General features: G+C 51.4%; 1 protein-coding gene across 1 annotated transcript in view; it reads left to right on the top strand.

The window, feature by feature from the left end:
- LOC144827862 (IgGFc-binding protein-like) overlaps positions 1 to 10472 on the top strand; it is a 128144-nt gene extending 117672 nt beyond the window's left edge. Inside the window, exon 2 of the mRNA XM_078686026.1 lies at positions 9211 to 10472. Coding sequence (XP_078542152.1) covers positions 9211 to 10472 — 1262 coding nt within the window. The remainder of the gene's footprint in view (positions 1 to 9210) is intronic.
- The last annotated feature ends 6758 nt before the right edge of the window (positions 10473 to 17230 follow it).

Here is a 17230-nt window from a genome sequence, read left to right as displayed (position 1 = left end):
AGGCAGAAGCGGGTTAATATTTTAGCATAAGCAGATGATATTGCACTAGTTTCGCCGGACCCTGCCACCACATTGGTAGAGACAGAACAACTAGCATCAATATATGGGATGAGCTCAGGCTATAAATCAAATTTGGCCAAGACACAGCTTATATGTACAGACCAAGCACACTTTAATGATCCAAGGGTGTTGGAGGAGGCAACGTATCTGGGGGTGCATTTGAATGAGTGCCTTGATATGATGTTTCTGCCCAATTGGGAACCTATGTTACGCAAGATTAAAGAGGAATTAGATAAATCAAATCAAATCAGATGTTTGTTAAACGCAACTACTCACCCGTAAGGGTCTCAAGGCACTGGGGGCGTGGGGCGGTTCGCAGGTTCCAGTCCATCAAGAAGGGGTTCTGTCGAAGAGCCAGGTTTTGACGTTTCAAGAAAAGATGCGGAGTGATGTTATCTGTCTGAGGTGGAATGGAAGGTTGTTCCAGGCACTGGCCACATGGAAGGACAAAGAGCGCCCTCACAATCTGGTCTTTCTGGTGTGGGGGACCATGGCGTAGGAGAGCTGGGCTGTTCGTAGGGTCCTTTGGGGTGTGTGGAATTTGAGTTGGCTGATTAGGTATGTGTAGTAAAGAGCCACTACTTATATGGGTTTCAAAGTACGACTTTATTCAGTCAAGTACAACAGGTGCTCCCAGCTGGGCGGCAGTCATGACTCATGAACATTCTAACACACACTCCGGGAAGCAGAGTGGGCTGTACCAAGAGGAGAGAGTAAAGGAGGGGTGGATGGGGAAAGAGAGGGAGAGGTCACAACACACCTTCCCCCCTAAGGAAAACAGAAGAGAGGGAGAGAAGAGGCTCCGGACAGGAGAGGAAGAATACCAACGAAGGAAAGCAAGGAGAGGGGGTGGGGGTGAAGGGAGGAGAGGATGAAGGGTGGGGAGAAGGCAGGTGGGAGAGAAGAGGAGGGAGGAGGAAAAAGGAAACAGGGGTATGTCACAGCAATCCCATAAACACAAACTGTGAAACCAACACGAAAACTTCGGTGAGGAACTGACAGGAAGAGTCTAGAACATTAGGTTCCTTTGGTCCACTTGGACCCGGGACGTGTCCTGACCTTTCTACCTAAGGGCGAACACCTTGATACAACAATGGGTGTAGCAGGTAGGGCCGATCCCTGAAGGTCCGTTTCTGCCACCCCGCCACTGCGCCTCTGTCAACAGCGGGATCAGTCTCCCGGCAGGGGTGGAAAGCAGGGAAAGGTGCAAATTACTTTTGTTTCCCTTGGTTCCTCTGAGTATGAACAAGCTGTACGGTTTCTTCCAACCTGTAATTAGGTGCTCCTCTACAAGACTTCATGTACCCCTCAGGTTGTTTGTCTAGGCTGTGACGCTGTTTTATTCCTTGGCAATAACTGGGGTCCAAACACACCCCGCCTGATCCCTCTGACATGGTGGAACTCTCTCTCAACGTCAACCTCGTAGGCTGGTCTGGTCCCTCTCCTACCCTCCTTGCCTTTGCCGTGGGCGGAGTCCAGACCTTTACGAACTCCGTTTCAAAACACTCCAGATCATTGTAATCAGTCTCGGCTGACCTCAGTCTGTCATCCTGCTCTCTTCCTTTACTCCCCTGGAAGGCCTCCGTTGTATTTCCTGGGCCCCAGCATTCCCGCTTGCTAAGATAATTATCAAGTGGACCCTTCTTCCCTGACATGCCTCTTAGTGAGATACCTTTTATCATTTTCTGCATTTCCCCACTCTCACTCTCCATCTCTCCGCTGTGATGCCATAGAGAGTGTTTGGCTTTATCCTCATCCTTTTCCTCCAGCAAACTCATATCCATTACTCTTTTCTGTCCTCCATAGTCCACACTTTCTTCCCTTGTTTCAGTACTGAACTCAACCAAAGTGGTATTACGCTTCCTCTCACTGCAACTAAAGTGGTTAATCCTACATTTTATTTTCCCTTGCTCACTGGTTGCATTTTCTATGCATTCTCCTTTACACTCGAATTCACCGTTTTTCGCAACCTCACTTCCTCCACCTTTCCTCTCGCATTTCTTTCGTATTTCTCTTTCGTCCACCCAGCTTTGGTACGTCTTTATTTTTATTTTAAGTCTGTCCTTTGCTACTTCTTTTCTACATCCTTTATTGCTAGCCGTGTGAGCGATCCATGTTTCACCCTCGGTTGTAACCATGTTGATCATTCTCCATATAACTGTTTTCTCTCGCCCCAGTCTGTGGAGATCAATATCTCTTTCTAGTTCATATTTGTCTTTATTTTCCTTCATCATATTGTTCCTGGACTCAGACGATGTGGTTCTTAGCCACGTCCCTTTGTGTTTGAATTGGTTATCCTTGCACTCTATTCTTTGCCGTTCATTAGTTATAGTAATAATGCATTCTCCTTTTCTTTCGGAATCTTCTTTTTCCCCACCTATTCCTTCTCTGCCATTACTCTCATATTTCTCTACCTCTTTTCCATACTCTTTATTACCTGTAGCTTCTTCCATAACACACGTACCCTCTGATGTCGGCGCATGAGTCTTCAGTGCTTCACTATTAGATCCCTGCACGCTTTGGATAAGCGCCCGTTCACCCTTGTGTTCTTTTCTTCTTCCATCACCTTTTATTTTCAAACTCATTAGAACACCCTTGTGCATTAAATCCATTAATTCGTTACCTACTACGTTGAAGTTCTCCCCGGTGTATGTTTTTTGGGATAAGTTGGCACCTTTAAATTCATCCCCACTTTTTTTTGCTAGTTCTATTTTCCATTCCCTCTTGTTTACCAACTTATAATGCCTTCCTGAAACTAAGACATTATCTGTCTTTACTCCTCCTAGGAAGATGGCACACTCCGGGTTTATTCTTCTAGTATTAACTTCCTCTTGGCTATCCATTATATCCTTGCTCACTTCAACTCTTCGAGCCTTTACCCACGAGACTTGTTTTTCGTATTCATTCCATGCACTCAAGATGTCTTTATGTACATTTCTGTCTGACCCTTTCGTGAGTGTATATCTCGTTTTGTGGTACTTTTCCCGTTCTTCAGTTCCTAGACTGTGAAATGCTGTTTCGGCCTTTTCCTCTGGTATGAGAGCTACATCCTCTTCCTTAACAGCTGATATGTGCATCTTAACATATGTTTTCCTCTCACCCCCTTCTGCCGTGTTTCTTTTATACTCCTCCATAAACGGCATTGGTGGCGGAGAATTATACCTTAGGGCTCTCTCCATGTTATTTTTAAAACTCTATCTAGGAATTCACGTGAGGATATAATGTCCACCTCGAGCAGACAGGTAGCGGTGGGTGTGCACTATTGTAGAGTTCTCTGTCGCCCTGTTCTGATTGAAAGTAATGCACCGGCTGTGGGCGCTGGGGTTTTGAATGTGAAGGACACGTTACCTACTTCACCTACTATTGTCCTTCTTGTTTCCCCCCCCTTGAAATCACCGAATATGTATTGCGTGCGCCGTCTGTAGGTTTGTGGCCCTTATAAATTCTCTGTCACAGGACGTGCTGCCTCAAATCAGTATTGAATCTGCCACCGGGGTTCCTTGCACAATCCTCACACCTCTCAATGCACTGCTGCCGTCAGTTTCACATGAATACCACACACTGTGTTTCGTTCCTCACTCCTCAAAATGTTTCAAAGGCCAAACGCGACTGTGAGGTCCAACTAGAGTCCAGTGTCAATCCCTTCCCCCAAGGTTCCACACACGGATACTCTCCACGTTATACAGTCAATTACTAGAATGCCTTCGTAATCTTGTATTTCCAGTAAGGGTGGGAGGAAGAGACTAACTCAATCAGATTTTTTCTTCAGAACACCTTTCTTTTCTCATCTCAATTTTTTTCACAAAGTCATACCTCAACTCTTTCACGTGTGAGCGATCCAACCGACAGGCTCACTACTTGGAACAGATTCTTTCTGGGAACGCTTCTCAGAGGAGTGCCGTGCACACCGTCTCCTACGCACAGCTCCCGGCAGGGACCAAGTTTCAACCTTTCATCATTCCTCTTTTGAAATCCCCCGCTTTCTCTTCACCCAGAAACTCAGTTAGCCCCACGTGCCCACTCGGCTAGGAACTGCCACAGCTTGACCTACATGCCTCTACGCATGTCACCTCTCACCTCGTAATAGAGCCTTCTCCCACGACGGCTTGCCTCCTTTGTAAGTGGTACGGTTAACCCACCGGATACTCGGCAACCTTCCACAGCTTAGGCTTCATCTGCTACACACTCAGGGGCGTTTACAGTTGTCCTCTTTCTTTGTCCATGTCCTGCTGCATGGGAGTGACGCAATGCCAGGAAGAATGGCGGCGATGTTATCGGGCCAGTGTCTTTCCTCAGGTAAGGACTTTCGCGTTTTCCCGTGCTCACTATTCTTCTATGCCACTTACACCAATTTCGTCCTCCGCTCAGCCCAGCTCTTCTCATGCGCTTCAGCGGCTCGCTTCACGAGCTTTCGCCGCGTACTTGGGTCACACTCCTTCCCGTATTTTCTCTTTTCCACAGACTTTCACCATAACATGAACCCCGCTCAGTTCCTATATTTAGTTTAAGCTGCTCTCCTCACGATATCTCGTCAATTACAATGCTCTTCCACTTACTCCTCTTCACCACCTCAATTTCAATGGGACGCCATATAGATCCTCACATCTTATGCCTCCGTTTCTCATTTAACCGTCTTTCACCTACAGAGCTCTTTCATCGACTCCTTCACCAAGGCTTCTGTTTACACTTCAAAACGCGGTGGGAACAATTCACATCAATTTCGTCTCCCGCTCCGCTCAGCTTTCCACATTAACTTCGGCTGCTCACCTGACGAACTTTCTCTCCGTTCACAGTTCATCCACTCGGGTCTTACTCCTCTTCAACTTCTCAAAATCCTTGGGACGCCCGACGCAGCTTTTCAACTCATTTCTTCCTCTTTTCTTTCTCCAGTCACTGGTTACACAAACCACATCTCCAGCAGACCTCAAGTCAGGGAGAAACGTTTTTTTTTCTCCACCCGGCACCAGTACTTTCACCGAAACTTCACACCCGACTTCCAGAGGGTTTCCGGAATCGAGAATTTTACGTCCCCCGCAGAGAACACATCGGTGAGTACAGCCTGGTTTACCGGTCTGCTTTCCAGTGAACTTCCAATTCAACTGATGAGTCCTTCATTTCACTTAACAACTCCGCCCAAGCCTCAAATTATCCAGGGGGGAGAAACACCAAGCTGACCCTGGCTCAGCTCCTCGTCCTCGTTGCCAGAAATGTAGTAAAGAGCCACTACTTATATGGGTTTCAAAGTACGACTTTATTCAGTCAAGTACAACAGGTGCTCCCAGCTGGGCGGCAGTCATGACTCATGAACATTCTAACACACACTCCGGGAAGCAGAGTGGGCTGTACCAAGAGGAGAGAGTAAAGGAGGGGTGGATGGGGAAAGAGAGGGAGAGGTCACAACAGTATGCTGGTCCAGTGTCATGGAGGGCCTTGTGAGCATAAGTTAGCATCTTGAAGGTGACTCTAGCTTCGATGTAGAGCCAGTGGAGTGTGCGCAGGTGTTGGGAGATGTGGCTTGGCAGGTTGAGAACCAGTCTTGTGGCAGCATTTTGGATGTTCTGTAGCTTGCGGGTGAGGTTTTGATTTATTAGGGCATAGAGTGCGTTGTCGTAGTCGAGCCTGCTGGTGACCAGGCCGTAAGTGATGGTCTTTCTGTATTTTAGGGGGATCCATTTGAAGTAATTACGTAGGAGGTGGTGGGTGTGGAGCAGGAGGGGGAGACGGAGTTTCTCTGGCGGTCCATTTTGAGCTCTGAGTCCAGGATGATTCCCAGGTTGCGTGCGTTGTACGTGGGAGTGGGCGGGCTTCCGAGGGTGGGGGGCCACCAGGGGTCGTTCCAGGCGTTTGGGTTTTGGCCCATGATGAGTACTTCCATTTTGTTTGTGTTTAGATGTAGGCAGCTGTTTTTCATCCATTTGGCGATGGCTTCCATGCCTTCTTGAAAGTTGTGTCTTGCGGTGTTGCGTTAGTTGGATAGGGAGAGGATGAGTTGGGTGTCGTGTGTGTATGACACAATGTTGAGTCCGTAGGCTCTGACGATGGGGGCGAGGGGAGCAATGTAGACGTTGAAGAGCGTAGGGCTGAGGGAGGATCCCTGGGGGACACTGCAGGTGGTAGTTGTAGGGTCTGAGATGAAAGGTTGGAGTATGACCTGCTGCGTTCTGCCAGAGAGGAAGGAGCAGATCCAGTCGAGGTCCTTGTCTTGGATTCCTGTGTCATGGAGTCAGCGTATTAGGGTGCGGTGAGAGACTGTGTTGAACACCGCTGCGAGGTCGAGGAGGATGAGGGCTGCTGTTTCTCCTTTGTCCAGTATGGTATGGATGTCGTCTGCTGTGGCAAGGAGGGCGGTTTCCATACTGTTGGTTTTTCTGAAGCCAGATTGGGAGGAGTCGAGGATGTTGTGCTCTTGGATGAATGTGGCGCGTTGGCTGCTGATGGCTTTCTCGATGACTTTCGCTGGGAACGGGAGCAGGGAGATAGGTCTGTAGTTTTTGAGGTCGGTGGGGTCCACCGAGGCTTTCTTCAGGAGGAGGTTGATCTCAGCGTGTTTCCAGTCGTCAGAGAATGAGGCAGTTGCCAGGGAGCGGTTAATGGTGTGGCAGAGCATGGGTGCAGGGGTTCGTGGGGGCCCCGGAGTGGATAGACTTCATCGTCTTCAGTGGGTCTTCGGTGGTGGTTGTCGATCACTGGCTTCAGGGTGTCAGGGGTGGTTGGTGAGGGTTAAGTGTGTTGGTTGTCTTCGTCGAAGTTGTCGTAGATGCTCTTGATTTTATGGTGGAAAAAGGTGTAGAGTTTGTCGCAGGGGTCTTGTGAGGAAGGGATGTCGGTGTACTTGATGGTGGGTTGGGCGAACTCCTTGATGATGTTGAAGAGTTCTTTGCTGTTGTGTACATGAGTGGAAATTCTGTCTTCAATCGCTTTTTTCCTTGTTTTTCTGATGAGTTGGTAGTGGGCGTTGGAGGCGGCTCTGAAGTTGTTGTGGGCTTCAGTAGATTTGGTGTTCCTCCAGCCCTTATCAATGGGGCGGCAAGTGCGTCTGGACTCTCAAAGTGATGAGGTTAGGATGGAAGACCTTCACTGGTCAATGCTGGCAAGGTGTAATGTTTTGAAAATGAATATTCTCCCAAAAGTCCTTTATTTTTTCACGGATATTCCATTAGAAATTGCTGGGAAACAGATTCAGAAATTACAATCTATATGTAGTAGCTTCTTGTGGGCCCAGGGTAAACTCCGCCCAGCGATGAAATTTATGACCCTTCCGCGAGTATGAGGAGGCTGGGCGGATCCCTATTTTCAGTATTACTATTGGGCATGATTACTACAACACATGGGAATCTTATTAGTTCGGGAGAACGAGGAAAATGTAGATGAAATACCGCATATTTTCCAGATATTATTGGATTCTACAGCAGAGAGAAGTTCTTTAAAGATTCTTGAGCCCAGCTATTTCCAAAAAACATGTTTCAAGGCGGTCCAGGTCGCCCATAAGGCTTGACTTCAGATTCAGAGATATCTGCAGATTGATAGGATGAATTATTACACCCCCACGGATACTCCAGCTCTACTTCCCTCTATTTTTTCAGATGGTATTATGAATAGATGGAGATGTAAAGGCATTCAGATTCTAGGAGACTTAGTAGGCAGCAGTGGTGTTAGGACATACGCTTTGTTAATGTCTAAGTATGATCTCACTAAAGCAGACTTTTTTAAATACCTACAGATTTGTGACTATTTGATTAAAAGAGGCTATGTTCCACGCCTAGCACAGAAAAATAACTTACTGGAGGTAGTAAAGGGACGGCCGAGGATCGAGTATTTATACCAAGCACTTATTGAAATACAAAACAATAATCTAGAGGAACAGAATGCTAAATGGAACACCAGGCTGTTCCTCGGAGGAAACATCCTACAAAAATCTATTATATTAGCTGATAAACTTTTATTCTCCTCCAGTTTCAAAACTCAACAGTACAAGACCATGTTTTATTTGTATTACACACTTGCAAAAATTGCTCGCTGGGAGGGGTGAATGAAGATAAGTGCACTCGGTGTGGGATGGATCAGGCAGATATAGTCCATGTGTCCTCTCCATGTCGAGAACTGAAACAGTTAATTAATATGATGCAGACCTTCTTGGCGGTAGTAACGGGGTCACAGATTGTGATAACCACTAAAGTTATGTTACTGGGGGTATTAGAAGATGGTGTGTTAGCACAGGGAATGTATACATGTAGATCTTTAATATATATTGCTGTTGCAGTGGCTAGAGTATGTATAGCATCACTGTGGTGGCAGAAAGAACCCCCCACCTTTGAAATGTGGAGAGGAAGGTTGTATGCTATATGTAAACTGGTAACTAGCCTTTATGCCATCAAAGGGTTACAGAAACAGAGACTGAGTATGAAGATCTGGGGGGGCTCCTATTGAGCACTAAACATCTGCAATACATTAAGATGATCCTCGGAAGGCCTATATCTGATATTACTCATATTGGTGTCTCCCCCTAGAAACTTGCTTTTTATATACTCATTTTTATAGAGAATGGAGGAAGTATACGATTTGCTTTTTTGGTTTAATTTGTACTGGAGTTGCAACCTGTATGTTTTTGGAGTGATCAAATTGTATAATGCTCTATGTCTTCCTCTTTTTTTTGTTATTATTCTCCTGCGTTCATGGTTTCTGTACATGTTTTCTGCTAATGGCTACTTGCTTAAAAAAAATAAAAAAATAAAAATGAAAGGAAGGGTTCTCTTTCAGTACAAAACCTATAGCAGACACTATGTACTATGTTGAAAATGTGTATGCCCCAGCGTTAGGGAAACAGAAGGATGCTACCATATGTCTTTGGATATTTTGCTATTCTGCTCTCTCCCTTTCATGCAACACTGCATTTTTGGTTTCTGAGATGTGTTGCCTGAGCCTTTAGTAAATATACCCAACAGTCTTGGATAGAGCGAAAGTAGGGCTAATAGACCTCAGGACACACGAAAAGTGGAAGACTAACAGTGCCTAAAACGTTTTATCTTCTTGCATTTATGTTTTTTGTTATCATTATGCACCTTTTTGTCAAGAAACAAATATTACATGTTAAAAGGTCTCACATTTAAAAAATGTGTTTTTTGTTTCCTTGCATTCTTTATGGCTATATAGGAAGAAGTTTTATTGTAGCCTTCACTGAAAATTTGGGAACTCCAGCCACCCTCGCACTAGAGCTGAGCAGTTATGATGAGCCATGCATGGTGCAGGTCACAGTCCCCTCTCCACCCTACAATGTGACTGTGTTCTTGGCGAAGAACAGCACAACAGAGGTGGTCTTTCCTACAAGCTACATGCTCACTGCAGGTGAAAGATCAAAGAAGCTGGTGACGGTGAGCTCAGATGCAGATATTTCAGTCATTGCATTTAACAAGCATATGTACTCTGTTGATGCCTTCACCTGCCTCTCCAAACAAGACTTGGGCACAGACTACTTTGTTTTCACAGCCGTAAGTACACAGGGAAACTATTTTGCTGTTGGCAATGGCGAAGATGTTGAGACTCAAGTCAATATCACAGTGTCCGGCTCCTTGGTCGTTGATGGAACCAGATATGAAGACAAACAGATGGTCACCATCACCCTGGCTCCACAGGAGGTCATTCTGCTCAGTGACGCTAATGACCTGACTGGCACCAGAGTTGTTTCCTCAACACCTGTGGCTGTTTTCAGTGGTAGTAAATGTTACAGCTCACCGTATAGCTACTGTGACATTGTAATCGAACAGCTATATCCTGTGCAAAGTTGGGGGCAACAATTTGTTGTATTCCCGCTGATGACTAAAGATGTGAGAGACCGTATTATTATCATCGCTGCAAGACCAGACACCACAGTCACTCTTCAGGATGAAAGCACCACCCTACAGTACAGCCTTCAGCCTGGGTCTCACGTCAGCATGGACTTACAAACAGGGATGCTTGTGAATGCGACCGAGCCCATCACGGTCGGATATCTCTTCCAGGGGGGCTACAGTTCATTAGGATTCAAATCCGATCCTTTCATAGCAACCGTTCCACCCAGCAACTTTCCTTGGAGATACTACAAGTTTGTTACCAAAGACGTTTTTTATAACTACCTATTCATTGTGTCTCGCTCATCCTCCTCGTCATCCGACTTTCTTCTCGACTACAGACCACTGAGTGATTATGCACCGACCGTGCAGTACCTGGAAGGCTTCACAGGTTTTGGAGTGAATTTAGGAAAAATCGGTGGGCAACATGAAATTTCCCATCAGTCGGAGACATTTAGCATTTATGTATATGGAGTTGAAAATCGTGTATCTTACGGATATTCACTTGGCCAAGGTGAGTCATTTTCAGGTATTGAACAATTACATTTTTATATCTGCCATTTTTTAAAAATTTCTGATGAAGTTTGATCTGTGAAAATATTGAGTTTGTATGCATGTTGTATGTATGATGAGTAAAGCACAACGAAACTAGAGATCTATCTAGAAAGGAAAAGAGTGCAGACTGTAGGTCAGAGCCCACAATATGATTCAGGATCTTTTACAAGAAGCAAAATGTAGAGGGAGGTCATGGGCGTCAATTCAACAAAATTCCTGGGATAGCAGAAGTGGCTTCAAATGCCCTTTGACCTTCACTTTCACTCACACCTATGTTTATACATACACACACATTCACATATACACACACACTTTGCCTACACATGGACACATACACACACACACACACACTATCTTACATAAACACACTCAAAACTGCAAGCATACTCACAGCATATATACATTTGATAGCACTTTTGTTTACTTACCTCAGCTGCCAGAAAAAGACCCATGCCAGCTATAGGCTTTTAATGCACACTGGATTCCTTTGGAACCTTTTGATAAATCAAATGTCTTCTGCTCAGTCGGGAGATGTTTGCCTTGGTGGACACGGTGACAGCAAATAGACAAAATCTCCAAATCCATTTAACCAATGGGAGTAGTCAGGATAAGAAGGCCCCATCAGATCATGCAGTAACTGAGAAGAGCCAAATATCTTGCCACATAATTGGAACCTTAGATCTTAAGAGAATGTTGGTAAAGGACCCTCGATTGGAGAGTCAGAGGTCAGAAAGCAGAAATGGCAAAGAACCCCTGGCGGGAATCTGAACCTAGATTACAAAGTTAGTAACACAGAGAGACAGATAGCCTAGTCACCCCAGAAGAATAGAAATTACCATAACACACTTAGAAACCCCCAAGAGAAAGTCTTTAGCTTCTGTCATGCTGAGATCAGCGTGTCTGATTAAGTGGAATTCAATTATACCTTTTGACACAGTTTTCAACTAAGACGCCAATGTCAATTCATCCTTTATTCACAAATTTCTTTGCAACCGCCAATGCGACTTGTCCACAATCGGACTTCTTCAGGGCTCACAATGTAAGCTTTGTGTGTTTTCATATATCCGTTGCCAATATGTTTTACCAATTGATTTGGAAATATGTGTATCCAAACACAGTATATGTACTGATTAGAAAAGGCTCAATTATAAGTGAGTCTAACGGTGAGCACCTGTCTCTCCGTGATCGTCTGGCTCAAAAGGAAGTTCTCGGTTTTGAAGATATTGTTGCCTGGCATGGGTATCGAAGGAAGTTCCTTCATGATGTCGTAGATGTGATCATATTTCTTCAGGCCCTGGATGAGACGTGCTGATGTGTGTAGGATGCCCTAATAGCTTCAACATGTTGCACACTGATGTGTAAACTTTTTTGTAACGTTTTTGAAGTTGTGTATTCCTGTGCCTAAAATATAAGTTTCAAAATAGGTTGAATAGCATTAAATTGAGAAGTTTTGCAGGGTACAGAATACCCACCAGGACAGAGAATTCTAGAACAGCGACCTCGAAGGGTGAGCTAATAAAAGCATAACTTGCATAATGTGTGACTTCTAAGAAAGGAATCACCGCTAGCCTTTCCTATGGGATGGATTTGTCGTGCGAAGAATGATTTCAAGAGGAATTAAATCCAACTTTCTTTTGAAAGAGCAAACAATTAGATGGACTGAAAACAAATAGTCTAATCGTCAACACGATTAACTAATTTTGTCTTCTTTAATCAGTTCCTATAAAACCTAGTTTTCATTCCTGATTTGATCCCCAATCATCCGCTGAAATGCTTTAGTTAATTTGGCTAGTAGGTGACTCTTACCCATTTGCAAACCTGTGACTGCTAAGGCGACATTTTACTTCTTAATACACTGAAGTCCCTTCACATTCAACTCGGTTTAGAGCAGCAGCACAAACATACTCTGCTTATTACTTCAAGCTTGTTTATTCTCTATATCAGGGGTGCCCAAACCTGTCCTGGCGGGCCGTATCCATGCCAGATTTTTGGGATATCCCCATCTGGTGATCACGGTTCGATCCCCGGCGCCGGCGGCAGATCAGAGTGCCCAGGACGGGGTCCATGTGACCCGGGCAGTCCTATCCCCTGGGTGTACGTGGTTGTCCGACATGTCGGTCGTATTTGCTTTTACGTACCGGATCGGAATCGGCCCCCATAAAATCGTACGTAAAGTATATAGCAAATCAACCTGAAATCTGCTGGGTCAGAAAGGGCTCGATTCCGATCCGTGTCGGAAGGTTAGGAGTCCATACGAATTTGTCGGGACGGCATGGCAGAGTGCCCGGGATGGGCTCCATGGCTCTTGGGCAGTCGTCCCCCGGGCGTCCGGGGCTCCATCCAGGCCGACGGCATGGCAGAGTGCCTGGGACGGGCTCCATGCGTCCCGGGCATTCGTCCCCCGGGCGTCCGGGGCTCCATCCAGGCCGGCGGCAAGGCAGTGTGCCCGGGTCGGGCTCCATGCGTCCCGGGCATTCGTCCCCCGGGCGCCTGAAACTGCTGGGTCAGAGAGGGCTCGATTCCGATCCGTGTCGTAAGGTTAGGAGTCCGTACGAATTTGTCGGGACGGCATGGCAGAGTGCCCGGGACGGGCTCCATGCGTCCCGGGCATTCGTCCCCCGGGCGTCCGGGGCTACATCCAGGCTGACGGTATGGCAGAGTGCCCGGGTCGGGCTCCATGGTTTTCACGGTGGTCCTCCCCTGGGTGTCAGGGGGCTCCTGGCCGACGGCATGGAAAAGTACCCAGGACGGGCTCCATGCGTCCCGGGCATTTGTCCCCCGGGCGTCCGGGGCTCCATCCAGGCCGACGGCATGGCAGAGTGCCCGGGTCGGGCTCCATGGTTTCCAGGGTGGTCCTCCCCAGGGTGTCGGGGCGCTCCATGCCGAAGGCATGGAAAAGTGCCCAGGACGGGCTCCATGCGTCCCGGGCATTTGTCCCCCGGGCGTCCGGGGCTCCATCCAGGCCGACGGCATGGCAGAGTGCCCGGGTCGGGCTCCATGGCTTTCACGGTGGTCCTCCCCTGGGTGTCTGGGGGCTCCAGGCCGAAGGCATGGAAAAGTGCCCAGGACGGGCTCCATGCGTCCCGGGCACGGGCACGGGGACGGGGACAGGGTCGGGAGAGTCCAGGCGGCTTCACTTCCGTGTCCAGCCATCTGATCGCCCAGATTCCCTCGGCCATCTGGTCGCCCGGATCCCCTCGGGCATCTGGTCGCCCGCAACGCTTTCCTATGGGGCGACCAGATGGCCGAACTTCCCTGGAAGTCCCGATGAGGTGCCATTCGCCGCCCGGATCCCAGCGAGGGCTCCAGGAGGTTGGGTACATTCGCGCCTTGGGTCCCCTCTGTCACCTCGCGTGCACAGATTACAAGAAAAGGGGGTAATTTTCCTCTGGATTACTAGGGAGAAGGGTACGCCCGGACACCCCTCCGAGGCTGGTGGTTCTCTGCCATGGGGACCAGATGGGCTATGCCTGGGCAACACCTCCCTAGGCCACCCGGGGCTTCCTTCCTCCAGGCCAACTGCATGTCAAATTGCCCAGGACGGGCTCCATGGCTCCTGGGCAGTCGTCCCCCGGGCGTCCGGGTCTCCATCCAGGCTGACGGCATTGAAAAGTGCCCAGGACGGGCTCCATGCGTCCCGGGCATTCGTCCCCTGGGCGTCCGGGGCTCCATCTAGGCTGACGGTATGGCAGAGTGCCCGGGTCGGGCTCCATGGTTTTCACGGTGGTCCTCCCCTGGGTGTCTGGGGGCTCCAGGCCGAAGGCATGGAAAAGTGCCCAGGACGGGCTCCATGCGTCCCGGGCATTCGTCCCCCGGGCGTCCGGGGCACCCATCTCCATGAGGCCAACGGCATTGGCAAAGTACCCAGGACGGGCTCCATGGGTCCCGGGCAGACCTCCCCCCGGGCGTCCGGGGCTCCCACCTCCAGGCCGATGGAATGTCAAAGTACCCAGGACGGGCTCCATGGGTCCCGGGCAGCTTCCCCCGGGGCGTCCGGGGCACCCACCTCCAGGCCGACGGCATGTCAAAGTACCCAGGACGGGCTCCACGGGTCCCGGGCATTCCTCCCCCAGGTCGTCCGGGCCCTAGAGCTCCGGTGGTCCAACCTGCGCCTGAGGCCCAGCCGGGGTCCAAGAGCCCTGCCTTGCGTGGGCAGGCAGTCAGGAACCCTACCGCGAAGGCTTGGGATGGATGGGGAGCTGGGAGTCCTTTCGATCCCGGCCCTCTGGTCGCCCGCGATGCTTTCCAATGGGGCGACCAGATGGCCGGGCTTCCCTGGAAGTCCCGATGAGGTGCCATTCGGCTCCTGGATCCCAGCGAGGGCTCCATGAGGTTGGGTTATTTTACGCCTTGGGTCCCCTCTGTCACCTCGCGTGCACGGATTGCAAGAAAGGGGGGTAATTTCCCTCCGGATTACTAGGGGCAGGGTACGCCCGGACACCTCTCCAGGGCTGGTGGTTCTCTGCCCGGGGGACCAGATGAGATATGCCTGGGCAACACCTCCCCCGGGCGTCTGGGGGCTCCATTCTCCGGGCCAACGGCATGGCTCAATGCCCAGGACGGGCTCCACGTGTCCCGGACAGACCTCCCCTGGGCATCCGGGGCACCCATCTCCATGAGGCCAACGGGATGGCAAAGTACCCGGGAAGGGCTCCACGGGTCCCGGGCAGCCTTCCCCCGGGCGTCCGGGGCTCCCACCTTTAGGCCGACGGCATGTCACACTGCCCAGGACGGGCTCCATGGGCCCCGGACAGACCTCCCCCGGGCGTCCGGGGCACCCATCTCCAGGAGGCCAACGGGATGGCAAAGTACCCGGGAAGGGCTCCACGGGTCCCGGGCAGCCTTCCCCCGGGCGTCCGGGGCTCCCACCTCCAGGCCGACGGCATGTCACAGTGCCCAGGACGGGCTCCATGGGCCCCGGACAGCCCTCCCCCCGGGCGTTCGGGGCACATATCTCCAGGAGGCCAACGGCGTTGCAAAGTACCCGGAAAGGACTCCACGGGTACCGGGCAGTCCTCCCCCCGGGCGTCCGGGGCACCCATCTCCATGAGGCCAACGGCATTGGCAAAGTACCCGGGAGGGGCTCCACGGGTCCCGGGCAGGCCTCCCCCGGGCGTCCAGGGCACCCACCTCCAGGCCGACGGCATGTAAAAGTGCCCAGGACGGGCTCCATGGGTCCCGGGCAGCCCACCCCCGGGCATCTGGGGCACCCATCTCCAGGAGGCCAACGGCGTTGCAAAGTACCCGGGAAGGGCTCCACGGGTACCGGGCAGTCCTCCCCCGGGCGTCCGGGGGCTCCCTTCTCCAGGCCGACGGCATGGTTCAATGCCCAGGACGGGACGTCAAGTGGCCAGGACGGGCTCCATGCGTCCCGGGCATTCGTCCCGGGACGGGGACGGGGTGGGGAAGAGTCCAGGCGGCTTCACCTCCATGCCCAGCCATCTGGTCGCCCGGATTCCCTCGGCCATCTGGTCGCCCGGATCCCCTCGGGCATCTGGTCGCCCGCAACGCTTTCCTATGGGGGGGACCAGATGGCCGAACTTCCCTGGAAGTCTTAATGAGGTGCCATTCGCCTCCTGGATCCCAGCGAGGGCTCCATGAGGTCGGGTTCTTTCACGCCTTGGGTCCCCTCTGTCACCTCGCGTGCACAGATTGCAAGAAAGGGGGGTAATTTGCCTCCGGATTACTATGGGGCAGGGTATGCCCGGACACCCCTCCAGGGTTGGTGGTTCTCTGCCATGGGGACCAGATGGGATATGCCTGGGCAACACCTCCCTAGGCCACCCGGAGCTTCCTTCCTCCAGGCCAACTGCATGTCAAATTGCCCAGGACGGGCTCCATGGCTCTTGGGCAGTCGTCCCCCGGGCGTCCGGTGCTCCATCCAGGCCGACGGCATGGCAGAGTGCCCGGGACAGGCTCCATGCGTCCCGGGCCTTCGTCCCCCCGGGCGTCCGGGGCTCCATCCAGGCTGACGGCATGGCAGAGTGCCCGGGACGGGCTCCACGGGCCCCGGGCATCCGGGGCTCCCTTCCCCGGGCCAGCGGCATGTCAGAGTGCCCAGGACGGGCTCCACGGGCCCCGGTCATCCGGGGCACCCTTCCCCGGGCCAGCGGCATGTCAGAGTGCCCAGGACCAGTTCCACGGGTCCCGGGCAGTCCTCCCCCGGGCGTCCGGGGCTCCCTTCCCCGGGCCAAAGCATTTCAGAGTGCCCAGGACGGGCTCCACGGGTTCCGGGCGTCCAGGTCTCCCTTCCCCGGGCCAACGGCTTGTCAGAGTGCCCAGGACGGGCTCCACGGGCCCCGGGCGTCCGGGGCACCCTTCCCCGGGCCAGCGGCATGTCAGAGTGCCCAGGACGAGTTCCACGGGTCCCGGGCAGTCCTCCCCCCCGGGTGTCCGGGGCTCCCTTCCCCGGGCCAAAGCATTTCAGAGTGCCCAGGACGGGCTCCACGGGTCCCGGACGTCCGGGGCTCCCTTCCCCGGGCCAACGGCATACAGGAGTGCCCAGGACGGGCTCCACGGGTCCCGGACGTCCGGGGCTCCCTTCCCCGGGCCAACGGCATACAGGAGTGCCCAGGACGGGCTCCACAGGTCCCGGTCGTCTGGGGCTCCCTTCCCCGGGCCAACGGCTTGTCAGAGTGCCAAGGACGGGCTCCACGGGTCCCGGTCGTCTGGGGTCCCTCCCCCGGGCCAACAGCAGGTCAGAGTGCCCAGGACGGGCTCCACGGGTCCCGGGCAGCCCACCCCCCGGGCGTTCGGGGCACGCATCTCCAGGAGGCCAACGGCGTTGCAAA

Source organism: Lissotriton helveticus, chromosome 4_1 (assembly GCF_964261635.1).
Source record: "Lissotriton helveticus chromosome 4_1, aLisHel1.1, whole genome shotgun sequence".
NCBI lineage: Eukaryota > Metazoa > Chordata > Amphibia > Caudata > Salamandridae > Lissotriton > Lissotriton helveticus.
The sequence above is the reverse complement of the archived record's forward strand: the minus strand, read 5'-3'. Positions and strand labels throughout refer to the sequence as shown.